General features: G+C 47.7%; 1 protein-coding gene across 1 annotated transcript in view; it reads right to left on the minus strand.

Moving 5' to 3' along the window:
• PNPLA1 (patatin like phospholipase domain containing 1) overlaps positions 1-13735 on the minus strand; it is a 52997-nt gene that overhangs the window by 18753 nt on the left and 20509 nt on the right. The window contains exons 2-5 of the mRNA XM_040249821.1: positions 8650-8882; positions 6649-6714; positions 5379-5588; positions 4417-4477 (exon numbers count right to left, since the gene is read on the minus strand). Of these exons, the coding sequence (XP_040105755.1) occupies positions 4417-4477; positions 5379-5588; positions 6649-6714; positions 8650-8882 (570 nt within the window). The remainder of the gene's footprint in view (positions 1-4416; positions 4478-5378; positions 5589-6648; positions 6715-8649; positions 8883-13735) is intronic.

A 13735-nucleotide genomic window follows, 5' to 3' on the forward strand; every position in this document is an offset into this window, starting at 1 on the left:
ACTGGGATAAAGGACCCAGGAGAAAATAAATTTGGGACAAGGGAAGCTTGGGAAAGCAGGAGGCAATTTTGGAGGAAAAAAATTTTTTAAATGCGTATATCCTAGGGGGAAGAAAAACCACATTCAATCTTTTAATCTCACTCCTAAAACACATATTTTTTAAAACTACATACAGAAAAAGTTCACCATGATTCCACAGGGCCCTAGAGGTTCCTAGGCACAAAGTCTTGCTGTGTCCCCTATTTCTTTGATTATAGGAAACAGCCTTCATTCAGCCTCCTCAACCTTCCCTGGGTTCAAATGGGCAGGTTCAAGCAGTTGTTAATTAGGGAAGGGAGGGAATGGGAGACCAAGGAGAAACAGCCAAGAGCAGTCTAGGGGCAAGGTCGTATTTCCCATCAAAGGATACACACAAAAATATCTTTGAGATATTCTGCAGAAGGCAATGGCACCCCACTCCAGTACTCTTGCCTGGAAAATCCCATGGACGGAGGAGCCTGGTAGGCTGCAGTCCATGGGGTTGCTATCAGACACGACTGAGCGACTTCCCTTTCACTTTTCACTTTCATGCATTGGAGAAGGAAATGGCAGCCCACTCCAGTGTTCTTGCCTGGAGAATCGCAGGGACGGAGGAGCCTGGTGGGCTGCCATCTATGGGGCTGCACAGAGTCGGACACGACTGAAGCGACTTAACAGCAGCAGCAGATATCTGCAGAACCATTCAGCTTCAGCTTCTTCGGCATTAGTGGTTGGGGCATAGACTTGAATGGTTTGCCTTGCCGAAGAAGCTGAAGTTGAACGGTTCTATGAAGACCTACAAGATCTTCTAGAACTAACACTAAAAAAAGATATCCTTTTCATCATAGGGGACTGGAATGCAAAAATAGGAAGTCAAGAGATACCTGGAGTAACAGGCAAGTTTGGCCTTGAAGCACAAAATGAAGCAGGGCAAAGGCTAATAGAGTTTTGCCAAGAGAACTCACTGGGCATAGAAACACCCTCTTCCAGCAACACAAGAGATGACTGTATACATGGATATCACCAGATGGTCAATCAGATTGATTATATTCTTTGTACCCAAAGATGGAGAAGCTCTATACAGTCAGCAAAAACAAGACCAGGAGCTGACTGTGGCTCAGATCATGAACTCCTTACTGCAAAATTCAGACTTAAAATGAAGAAAATAGGGGAAAGCACTAGACCATTAAGGTATGACCTTACAATTATACAGTGGAAGTGACAAATAGATTCAAGGGATTAGACTGGATAGACAGAGTGCCTGAACAACAATGGATGGAAGTTCAAAACATTGTCCAGGAGGCGGTGATCAAAACTATCCCTGAGAAAAAGAAATACAAAAAGGCAAAATGGTTGTCTGAGGAGATCTTACAAATAGTTGAGAAAAGAAGAGAAGTGAAAGGCAAAGGAGAAAAGGAAAGATATAGCCATCTGAATGCAGAGTTCCAGAGAATAGCAAGGAGAGATAAGAAAGCCTTCCTCAGTTATCAGTGCAAAGAAATAGAGGAAAACAATAGAATGGGAAAGACTAGAGATCTCTTCAAAAAATTTAGAGCTACCAAAGGAAAATTTCATGCAAAGATGGGCACAATAAAGGACAGAAACGGTATGGACCTAACAAAAGCAGAAGATATTAAGAAGAGGTGGCAAAAATACACAGAACTATACAGAAAAGGTCTTAATGACCCAGATAACCACAATGGTGTGATCATTCACCTAGAGCCAGACATTCTGGAGTGCAAAGTCAAGTGGTCTTAGGAAGCATCACTACAAAGTTAGTGGAGGTGATCGAATTCCAATTGAACTATTTCAAATCCAAAAAGATGAGGCTGTGAAAGTGCTGCACTCAATATGCCAGCAAATTTGGAAAATTCAGCAGTGGCCACAAGACTGGAAAAGGTCAGTTTTCATTCCAATCCAAAAGGCAATGCCAAAAAATGTTCAAACTATCACACAGTTTCACTCATCTCACACGCTAGCAAAGTAACGCTCAAAATTCTCCAATCGAGGCTTCAACGGTACATGAATTGAGAAATTCCAGATGTTCAAGCTGGATTTAGAAAAGGCAGAGGAACCAGAGATCAAATTGCCAACATCAGTTGGATCATAGAAAAAGCAAGAGAGTTCCAGAAAAACATCTATTTCTTCTTCATTGACTTACTCTAAAGCCTTTGACTGTGTGGATCACACCAAACTGTGGAAAATTCTTAAGAAGATGGGAATACCAGCCCTTACCTGCCTCCTGAGAAATCTGTATGCAGGTTAAGAAGCAACAGTTAGAACCAGACATGGAACAACGACTAGTTCCAAATTGGGAAAGGAGTACGTCAAGGCTGTATATTGTCACCCTTCTTATTAACTTCTATGCAGAGTACATCATGTGAATACTGGGCTGGATGAAGCACAAGCTGGAATCAAGATTTCTGGGAGAAATATCAATAACCTCAGCTACACAGATGACACCACACTTATGGCAGAAAGCGAAGAACTAAAGAGCCTCTTGATGAAAGTGAAAGAGGAGAATGAAAAAGTTGGCTTAAAACTCAACATTCAAAAAACTAAAATCATGGCATCCAGTCCCATCACTTCATGGAAAATAGATGGGGAGACAGTGGAAACAGTGACAGACTTTATTTTGGGGGGGCTCCAAAATCTCTGCTTCCCTGGTGGCTCAGATGATAAAGCGTCTGCCTACAATGCAGGAGACCTGGGTTCAATCCCTGGGTCAGGAAGATCTTCTGGAGAAGGAAATGGCAACCCACTCCAGTATTCTTGCCTGGAAAATCCCATGGATGGAGGAGCCTGGTAGGCTACAGTCTATGGGGTCGCAAAGAGTCAGACACGACTGAGTGAATTCACTCACTCACTCAAAATCTCTGCAGATGGTGACTGCAGCCATGAAATTAAAAGATGCTTGTCCCTTGGAAGAAAAGTGATGACCAACATAGACAGCATATTAAAAAGCAGAGACATTACTTTGCCAACAAAGGTCCAGCTAGTCAAAGCTGTGGTTTTTCCAGTAATCACATATGGATGTGAGAGTTGGACCATATAGGAAGTTGAGTCCAAAAATGGATGCTTTTGAACTGTGTTGTTGGAGAAGACTCTTGAGAGTCCCTTGGACTGCGAGGAGCTCCAACCAGTCCATCCTAAAGGAAATCAGTCTTAAATATTCATTGGAAGGACTGATGCTGAAGCTGTAGCTCCTATACTTAGACCACCTGATGCAAAGAACTGACTCCTTGGAAAAGACCCTGATGCTGGGAAAGATTGAAGGCAGGAGAAAGGGATGACAGAGGATGAGATGGTTGGATAGCATCATCGATTCAATGGACATGAGTTGAGCAAGCTCTGGGAGCTGGTGATGGACAAGGAGGCCTGGTGTGCTACAGTCCATGGGGTCGCAAAGAGTCAGACACAGTTGAACAACTGAACTGAAGTGAACATTTGGTAAACATCCTTTGATCCAGGAATCTTTTTTTTTTCTGGAAATATGCCCCATGGAATTAATTCTAGATATAGAAAAGCATTTTTCTTTCGTTTTAACAAAGACGTTTGCGTGGAGTTAGAGTGTGTGATAGATGCCATTGAAATCAGACAATGCACAGAGGATACACAGGGATGGGACCATGCTTTCCAAACCAACATAGGGTGAGGGCTCTTCTCTCTCATTTGTTGATCAATATGTCACTCAAAGTCTCACACAAACATAAACTAGTTATAGTTAGTTCTATATTAACACTACTGTTTCATTGGAAAGAGAATAAAATACAAGAAGATGTAATGATATGAAAATGGAATTATCCAAGGAGATATGAGGTATATATTTCCTAGCTTTTACTTTTATTTACTTATTTTTTAATATATTGACTTTTTAAAAGATTTTTTTTATGTGGACCATTTTTAAAGCCTTTATTGAATCTGTTACAATATTGCTTCTGTTTTATGTTTGTTTTTTGGGATCACGAGGCATGTGGTATCTTAGCTCCCTGGCCAGGGATCTAACCCACACCCCCTGCTTTGGAAGGTGAAGTTTTAACAAGTGGACTGCTTGCAAAGTCCCAACCTAAACATAGTTTTTAAATCCAGAAAATTTATCTGTACAAAAACTGTAGACACAGTCTAATCAGTAAGCCCCCTATCCACAGAGACCATAATTTCTGGCCACAGCGGCCTGTCCTGGACAATGAAGACAGCCAGGTTCTTGAACCCATTCCGGCTCTCCTGCCTGAAGGGCACCTCTAGTTCACAAACTGGGGGAAACGCTCCTTTACTCAGCTCTTCTACTTTCTGTCTTTGCCCCACCTACCGCCCCCACCTACCGCCCCCACCTACCGCCCCCCACCTACCGCCCCCCACCCCTGCCCCACTTCCTCCTGACCCCCCCATGGTACTCACTCAGCCTCCTCAAGTACAAAACAGCATCTTCGTACCCTCGGTAGTAATAATTGTGGAGGATCTGCAAGGTAGAGCACCAGGAAATAAGTAAGCGTGCAGCAACGCAGAGCCTGGCGGCCCCCTGGCCCAAAGCAGCTGCTTCCACTGCTCTTCGGCTTCCCTGGATGGGCTTTTCAAAATGTACTCCTCCCTTGCTATCTGCTGAGAAGTGGGGGGCAGTTCCTGACCATGTGTCCATAGTGATGCTGCATGAAGGTGTTAAACCATTCACAGCTGATCATCAGTGTCCCCTGGGCCGCAGAGTGTGAGAGGTCTCTAGTAGAACCAGAGAAGGTGCGTTTGGACAGTAGGAACAGCAGAACTAGGAGACAGAGCTCAGATCCCAGCACGGCCACTTATCAGCTTGGTGGCTGTCTGAATGTGACCTCTCACAGCCTCAGTTTCTTCACTTGTAAAACAGGAATAATAACTGTATGGCGGATTACCCGAGATATTGCCCGTAACACCTTTTCTGTAAAGGGCCAAATAGTAAACATTTGGGGCTTTTCAGGTCACCTATAGTTTATGTCATTTCTTTTTTATTTTTATTTCTAACAATGCCTTAAAAATAGAAAGTCCATTCTTAGCTCACAAGCGATGGGCTGGATTTGGCTCCTGAACCATAGTTTGCTGACCCCACACTGCATGTCAGAGTGTGAGAGTTCAGCCAACATTCCTATCAGCAGTTCTGACATAGTCAGGGGGAAAGAATTGAGGCTGGGAGCACCTTGGGCACTTGTTCATTCCTGGGCTGCAGCAAGGCCAGGATACAGGTTTACAAGGAAGTGTAAGGGACCAGTGAAGGGGGAAAACACAGATGGACTGAGTGGGCCCCCCTGGCTCCCCCATCCCAGTCCTCCTCCCCACCCGACCACCCTCCCTGGCTCTCCCTGCGCCCACTCACAGATCCCTGTGTCTCTCACCATCAGGTCTGGGGGGAACAGGGCATGGGTCATCCTGGCAATGTTCTCCAGGGAGAACTGGAAGGAGCAGTTGAACAGGCGGAAATCATGGAAGATGGCGGGGCAGTCCCGCGGGCAGATGTCCTGCTGCCCGCTGAAGGTGGAGATGGTGATGGAGTCGGTCCAGAAGGAGCAGGGCTGCATGCCGGTGAAGCCCCCGTCGATGTACCGCTGTGGGGCGGGGGTGCCCGTGAGAAACGCTCATCTGGGGTCAGAGGCCCTCTCTCCCACTCAAGTCATCAAAGAAATGGGTCTTGGGACTTAACTTATGGTCCAGAGGTTAAGACTCAGCCATCCCAGTGGGAGGGGAGGGGTGTGGGGGTGTGGGCATGGGTTTGATCCCTAGTCTGGGAACTAAGATCTCAAAGGCCACGTGGTAAGGCCAAAAAAAACAAAGGAAATGGGTTCCTCGGGAGAAGCTCTGACACCAAGGTTCGGGGGCATCCATGCTCTGGGTAAAGTTGGCACAGTCACTGTTTGTCAAGTCCCTTAACGGCTGAGGGCAGGGCTGGGGAATGGAACCCGTCCCCTGGGCCTTGTGAGAAGGTGTACATGCGGTGAGTCTGAGCAGGTTGTGAGATATTCCCCCTCTAGGCTGCTGCAGGGCCCAGTTGCCTTCCTCTGTTGAGGTCAGACCTCCCCCCACAAACCCTTCAGAACCCTCCTCACCACCAAGTGTCCACCCTCAAGTCCCTTCCCCTCTTGGGGCTTCTGTTCTCTCAACTATGAACAAAGGATCACAGACACAGAGGCTCCAACTCTCTGGGCACCTGAGAATTACATGGATGACATGCAATAAGGGTCCATCTGCTAGCTGACTCTAGTCTCTGGATCTCATTTTCTCTAGATGAGGAGGAGATGCGGGTTAAATCCTCCTGCTCAGAGTGTGGTCTGTGGACCAGCGGCATCTGCATCAGCTGAAGCTGGTTAGAGGCGCAGTCTCACCCTGACTGCATTTTCCTACTGGGAAAATCTGGCAAACTTGTGGAGCCTTGACTTGCCAGGCTTAATAATGGGTTGGTGGGTGCAGAGAGAAGCCCAACCCAGTGGGGGAAAGGCCATCTTAAAGCCCCAGAAATCCATCTACATTGGGAATTCTGAGTAGGAAAACGCAAGGGCCTTTTCAATTCGTGTGGTCTTCCCACTGAATTCTGAGACCATCCCTCGCAGATGCGGGGCACAGGGGCCCCCCTGGATCCCAGCTCGCCCCTTCCCACACTGAAGCACGTACCACGCCACGGTAAGTTGGAGGAATAAGGCCGCAGTACACAGGGACAAAGCAGCTGCAGTACAGGGCCTGTGGGGAGAGAACAGGGCTGAGACGCCCGAGGCCTGGGGGCTGAGTAGGGAGGACTCACCTGCAGCCTCTGCGCCACCACTAGCCTGGCCCTCCTTACACCAAGGTGGAGGCCTTGCTCAGGGAAGTGGAGCCCTAAGTCAGTTACACTGACTGGGTCCTTGGTAACCTCCTTGGTTGGTCTGGGCAGGGTGTCCCAGCTTTAAAGGGGGAGAGTGGCCTCAGTGATATCCAGGCTTCCTTCTGGCACCAAATGGGATTCAACAACCATTGTTATGTATCTGGCCTGGGCCTTTGGAATCTGATCCTTTGGAATCAAAGGATATACCCACCCTTAGGAATGTTCAAAGAGGGTGGTGACAGATGCTGTGATGGAGGTGGGCATGGGCAACGGGGCCCCAAAGAAGCACCCAACCCAGCGGGTGCGAGGCCGGCAGGGAATGAAGGAAAGTTCCCTGGCAGGAGTGACTGGAGTCTGATTGCGCAGGTGAAGTGGGGTGGGGAAGGGCATCCCAGACAGAAGGAACAGCAGGTGCAAAAGCACAGAAGCCTGCTTTGTGTGACCTGCTCTGGCTGGTATGGGTAGGAGCAGGAAGTGATGGAAGAGGACTGGGGACACAAAAGTCTTGAAGAACTGGGTGCTAATAAACCCAAGCGATGTGAGGTGGCTGGAGGAAGTGTCCATGCCCACTGTCTATTCCTCGCTCTCACTGGGATCAAAGCCATGCCAGTGTGGGGAAGTGAGGATGGGTGGCAAGGGCCTTGCTTTCAGAGGAGGGAAAGGGAGTGGAAATAAGTGTGGAGGGGTATGTGCTCAACCCCTTTGTCCTGAAAGAAAATTGGGAACATCCACAGCACTCTTCAACACTAACAATTCCTAACTAAAGTTTACATTAATGGGGTTATGGGCGCTTCCCTGGGGGCCCAGTGGTAGAGAATCCACCTGCCAATATAGGAGACATGCGTTCGACCCCTGGTTTCCAAAAAGGTCCTACATGCCTCGGAGCAGCTAAGCCCGCACACCACAGCTACTGAGTCTGTGCTTTAGAGCCCAGAAGCAGCAACTACTGAAGCCTGAGCACCCTAGAGCCAGGGCTCAGCAGCGAGAGAAGCCCTCGCACCTCAACTAGAGAGTAGCCCCTACTCTCTGCAACTAGAGAAAAGCCCGCACAGCAACAAAGACACGCGCAGCCAGTACATAAGTAAATAAAATTATTTTTTAAATTATATTAATGAGCTTAGAAAAGTGCACTATCAGAGCCCCCTTTCCATTTCGTGATAATGCAATCCTTTTTAGCAAGGACCAAAGGAAGAGAAAGGGCGAAGGGAGGCCGTTCCCACAAACTGGGAGTAATTCAGTGGGGAAACACTGCAGCCCAGGCGGACAGGAGCCACGGGACCTCTGTTGATAACACAGACGGGCCTCTGAGAAGCTGCAGGATCAAATCAGAGGGCAAGGCAGAGGCAAAACGGGCGGGACTCTCAGCGCTAAAATGTGGGATGGTGACCAAGTCTGATTCGTTTTTGGCATCTCTCTGTGTCCATCTCGTTTAACAGCGTGCCTGACACAGAAAGGCGGTTGGCAGGAGGGCGAAGGGACGGAAAAACTTGGGAAGCAGAAAACAGAAGGAAGTGAGGCAGACAGGTGGACCGTCCCAGAGGCCTGTCAAAAAATCAAGACCAGCCTCTCCTTTTCGGCCCCAGATCCCCGGCCCCGCTCTCATCCCCAGCCCCGCCCACCCAGACCCCGCCCACCAGGCCCTGCCCTTATCCCAAGCCCCGCCCACCCAGCCACGCCCCGGTCCCGCCCTTATTACCGGCCCTGCCCACTCCGGCCCCGCCCCCATTCCGAGCCCCGCCCTCACACCCAGGTCCCGCCCTGGCCCCGCCCCGCCCAACAGGCCCCGCCCTCACACCCAAGTCCCGCCCCCTTGCCTCAATGAGCTCTTCCTTGGACGTATACTCTGAAACCACCACACTCTCTCCATCCGTGAACCTGGTGAGGGCCACGTGGAGCTTCCCAGTGGTGACCTTGTAGGAGTCCTCAGGCAGGACCCGGTATAGAAACTGCCTCATCATCTGCACCATCTTACAGGACGGCGATAAGGGACCCAAGAAGGACTTCTTCACCTCGGCCACACCCACATTGAGGACTCGAAGGTATTCATCTGCGGAGGAAGCAGAGGAGCGGGTTCTCAGCAGCCCCTATGGCATAAAGAGGTCAGGGACAATTATGCCATCTCATCCTGCATCCAATAAATGGAAAAACCTGTAATTCTGACACAGGAGAGGTCTCAGGCATCAACCTGTCATTCTGCACGTGAGGAAAGCGAGGCACAGAGGAATGAAATCACTGGCTCCCGAGAGCCCACCGCTAGTCAGGCGTCCTGACTCCTTCAATTGAGGGCAAAGGACCACGTTTCTACCCCACCACCAGACTGCATTCTTTTGAGTCTTAGAGGCTTTTTGCCCTCTATGAGAGTCCCATTAAGTGATATGGTTGAAAGGCTTCACCCAGTGACACTCTGGACCGCATGCTTAGTGCCTGCTGCATCTATGGGCAGGAGGAGGTGCTAACCTTGAGGCAGGGGAATCACAGGGAGGGTAAACTTTGTCTTGAAGCCATTGCATCATCTTCCTTTTATGGCCCCTGGCCTAGGCCTGAGAGGGAGAAGGCCCTGAAATGCGCACACAAGGCTGTGTTGCAGGGGTTCCCAGGAGGGCAAGCAAGGTGAACCTTCTGCCTGCTTCTGAGAGGGGTACAGCCTGGGCACATAAGAGCCTACACATGCCAGATTGCGGGGTGGTGGAGCTCAGAGGTCAGATGTGTTGTCCAGGGGGTGGCAGAGGAAGGTGTGCCCCGCTCTGCCCCCCCCACCGACCCCCAGGATTCCATCAGGGAAATTAGAGTTGTGCACTGAATAAGAAGTGCTGTCACAGCAATAATACTGTGAGGTAGGTAGTTCTGGCCTCATTTTACCAATCGAGACTGAGGCTCGGAGAGCTAACATAAGTTGCCCAAGGGCAACCATCTGGTAAGTGAACAAAGTGGGATTTTAACCTAGAATGTGTGACCCAGGAACTCATCTCCTTCACTACATTAAGCTAAAAGCTTTCAGAACTGGGCCTGTACCTGCTTCTTGCCAATTGCTGCTAATTTTTATCTTGTGCAAACCCGCTGGGAAAATCAGGAATGGAAACAGATCTGAAAAGGACTGCTAATTTTTACAGCAAACATTTAATTGTAAAACAACCTATACTGGGACTTCCCTGGTGGCCCAGTAGTTAAGAATCTGCCTGCCAATGTAGGGGAGAGGAATTCGCTCCCTGGTCCAGGAACTAAGGTCCCACATGCCGCAGGGCAACTAAGTCCATGAGCCACAACTCTGAGTTTGTGTGCAGCACGTGCTGAAGTCTGCCTGCCCCAGAGCGGGCACACTGCAGCCAGAGAGCAGCCCCATTTGCAGCAACTACAGAAAGCCCGTGAGTAGCAACAAACAGCCTGTACACCACAATGGAGACCCAGCACAGCCAAAAATAAAGAAATAAATTGAGTGGTTTTTTTTTTAAAGCAAAACCCAAAACATCCTATACAAAAGAACTTTCTTACAATTAGCATCATGTAGCAATGGCTACTTGGAAAGCTGTGCAGTCGTAAGCTCTCTGCCACTTTAGGTCATCAAGCAGAGGTAGGACAAGTACCTCAGCCAAAGAACTCATCAAAGGGATTCCTGCATGGGTGCTAAGGACCAAGATTCCTTCCAACTTCTGGGAGTCTCATGGCTGCCTGACAGTAAATCTGAGAAGCTATCACGGGGGACATGACTATCCTATTTACAAACAGAGCATCTGAGGCACAGAAAGGTTAAGTGATTTGTCCAAGGTCATACACAGCGATGTGGGGACAAACCAAAGCTAGGGGTGCTCTACTCCTCTCACATTTTTACCATTCACAGATTGTTCCTCATTAATCCTGGAAGCAGGTAAGATAAGGAGCTTCCGTATCACTTTACAGATGTAGAAACTGAGGCAGAGAAAAGCGAAGAGTACTGCCTGAGGTCAGACAACCAGGCAGTGTTTCTTCTGACTCCAGATCCCACCTCCTTTCTCTGGGTGTTGGACTGATCCCAGAGGCTGAGCCAGCCTGGGTTGCCATGGTGACGGCCTTTTCTCTCCAGCATTCAGAATCACAGCTGCCTGGATGTAGTTGGGGCTGACCTGATCATCGCAACATCTTAGCCATCACCCCCTTACAGGGGAGGATCCTTCTGGCGAGCTGGGAAGGCTCTGCAATTTTAGCAAGGTTAGCCTTTACCAAGTACCAGTTTGTACAGACTGTTTTCCCTTGGGGGCAGGGAGCGGCCGCAGCCAACCCACCAGTAGGTTATGAGGCAACCAAGCATTTTGATACCAAGGTGTTATTGGGTCACTTGAGTTCGTGCCCATAAGACCAATCAGCTTGGAGAGTCAAGTTAGGGTGTGGACTCGCTTTTTGGCAATTCTTAAAGAGCAGCTTGAAGTGGCCTCACAGGGTTGGTGGCCTTTCTCACAAGCCTCAGAGTCAGGAGTACCTGGCTCAGCTTGCCCCCCCCACTCCTGGACGCCTAGCAGAAGGTGCTCACTAGGACTGCTGGAAGGAAATTTGTTTTCACTCCACAGGAAATACATATTCATTGTGGAAAAAAGAAATTTTTTTTAATGCAGATGAGCAAAAAGAAAGTAAAATTAATGTCTTGGAATTCCTCCACCCAGAGGTTAACATTTGGTTTGTGTCTTCCTAGACTATTTTATATACTTATTCTTACTTACAAGAATACTTACATAGAGTCATACTACACACACTATTTTGTAACTTGCTTTTTTTTACCTAATCATGTCTTTCCACATCAGTAAGAACCCATTTATAACCTACTTCATGAGCATCATGGACAGCTATTTGTAAAGATATATCGTTATTTATTGAGCAGGTCCTCAACAGGGGTTGGCTACTTAGTTTCCTTGCTTTCTCTAAACAATTTTGCAATGAATCATCTCTTGCTAAATTCTTTGCCATGTCCTTAATTATTGTTGTCAGGATAAATTCCTATACATGGGAATGCTGGGTCAAAGGCATGCATATTAGTCTTGTAATACTTAAATCATTGCTTTGGTATATTATCCATTTACAGTCAACTCTCAGTTGTATATGGATGGTGGTGGTTGACAGGGACAGGGCTGTGGCCAAGATAACATAGATATCTCCTATATACTTATATATGAAAAATGGTGCTATCTGGAAATTAGGAGGGTAGCCAGGTTGAAAGGGGGCAAGAGGTTGTCTGATTGCTCCCACTCAGGTACCCAGGTTAATATTTTTTCCTACTGCTCACTAGGATGGCATCCCAAAGTGTGCAGAGTTATCTCTGTCTCACCTTGCCTCTCTTCAGGTCTCACTCTCTGCATCTCTCTCTCTGTCTTCTCAGAGAAAAACACCTAATCTTCTGGGTAAACTAGTCTCTATTGGTAGAAAATCAAGTGTTAAGCATAGCGATTGCTGGCTGCTGCAAGGAGGGATAAATTTAGCTGGCTTCTTTATGCATCTCTGTTCTTTCTAGCACCTTCTCCCATTTAAAGGCCTCCTTCCAAGCTGCAGGCTGCTGGGCTCTGAAACATAGTGTCCCACAAGGACCACAGCAAGATGGATTTAAAAGCAGCTCTGTGGGAAACTCAAGGTGGGCTGCTGCCACCCCCAGCCCACACCTGCCACGACCACTTCTGTTCCTTCCCCACCTCCTTTCCCACCTTTGTCTTTACTCTAACTGTAGGTCTGTCTCCGAAATCAAGGAGACTCTCTGAGGGCTGGTCTCTGTGGTCCTCCTCTCTCCATGACCTCTCACTGCACTTTGCCCATGGAAGACCCTTCAGAAACTTTGCGCTACGTTAGGAACTCCTCAAGGAAGGGATGGGCCACACTCACCTACACACACCAAGCCTCCCACAATACTTGGTGGGTCCTCGGTGTTTGTTCAGAACACAAACAAAGGAAAATAAAAAGCGAACAGAGCAAGCAATGGAAATGCTTACAGGGAAGAGTTACTTGACTTAATTACCCAATAAAAATTTGAAGGCAAGATCATCACAGATGGATAGATAACAGAGTCTGTCATATTGATAAGTATGGCAAATTCACCAGGTTTTATGAGTGTATTGTACCAAAATCTTCAGTTGAAAAATAAATAAGATCCTGGGACTGGGAGGTTTTGAAGAGCATTTGGAAACCACTCCAAGACTTAGCCACTCAGAGACTCTTTCCTGTGACCAGATCCAGTTCTTAAAAAGAGGTTAGGCTTTGGAGCCAGGGAGATTTGGTTCAAATTCCAGCTTTGCCACACACTACCTGGGTCACCTTGACAAGTCAAATAACTTCTTCCAGCCTCAATTTTTTCACCTATAAAATGGGTATAATAATAATTATATACCTTACTGGATTGTTATGAGGAAGATCTTTTTTTTTTTTCGTTCTTTTTAGGAAGACAGTTGTTTTTTTTTTTTTTTTAAAGAGCCTGCACATAGTAAGTGCTCAATACTGGTTATGCTGGTAATTCTCCATGTGACCGTGGACAGTGTTTCTTGACGTCTCTGGCTTTCAGCTTTCTCACCTGAACATGGGACAATGATTCCAACCCACATCTTCATCAAGGTGCACTCAGGCTCACTTATGGGTTCGAGAGAGCAAAGGTACAAGCACTGTGGAGATGAGAGGATGTACCCCAGTTTCAGGGCACGGTGAGGGGATGGGTTGGGTGTAATGTAGTTTAGGCATGGTTGGCAGTAGCACTCCTTCCCCTGTCAACTTGGTGGACCCTACAGATTTAGTAGGGGAAAGGGGGTTTTAGTAAAATCACTGAAGAGGAAAGAAAGAATTAGATACATGTTTATCTTATTTATTTGCTTAAGTGCCTAATGTTTCTCCCTTCATGTGGGCAATGATGGTCTCCACATCGTTCATCCCTTTGTCCCATAGTGCATGGAACACGGTAGG

This window comes from Oryx dammah, unplaced genomic scaffold (assembly GCF_014754425.2).
Source record: "Oryx dammah isolate SB20612 unplaced genomic scaffold, SCBI_Odam_1.1 HiC_scaffold_11, whole genome shotgun sequence".
NCBI lineage: Eukaryota > Metazoa > Chordata > Mammalia > Artiodactyla > Bovidae > Oryx > Oryx dammah.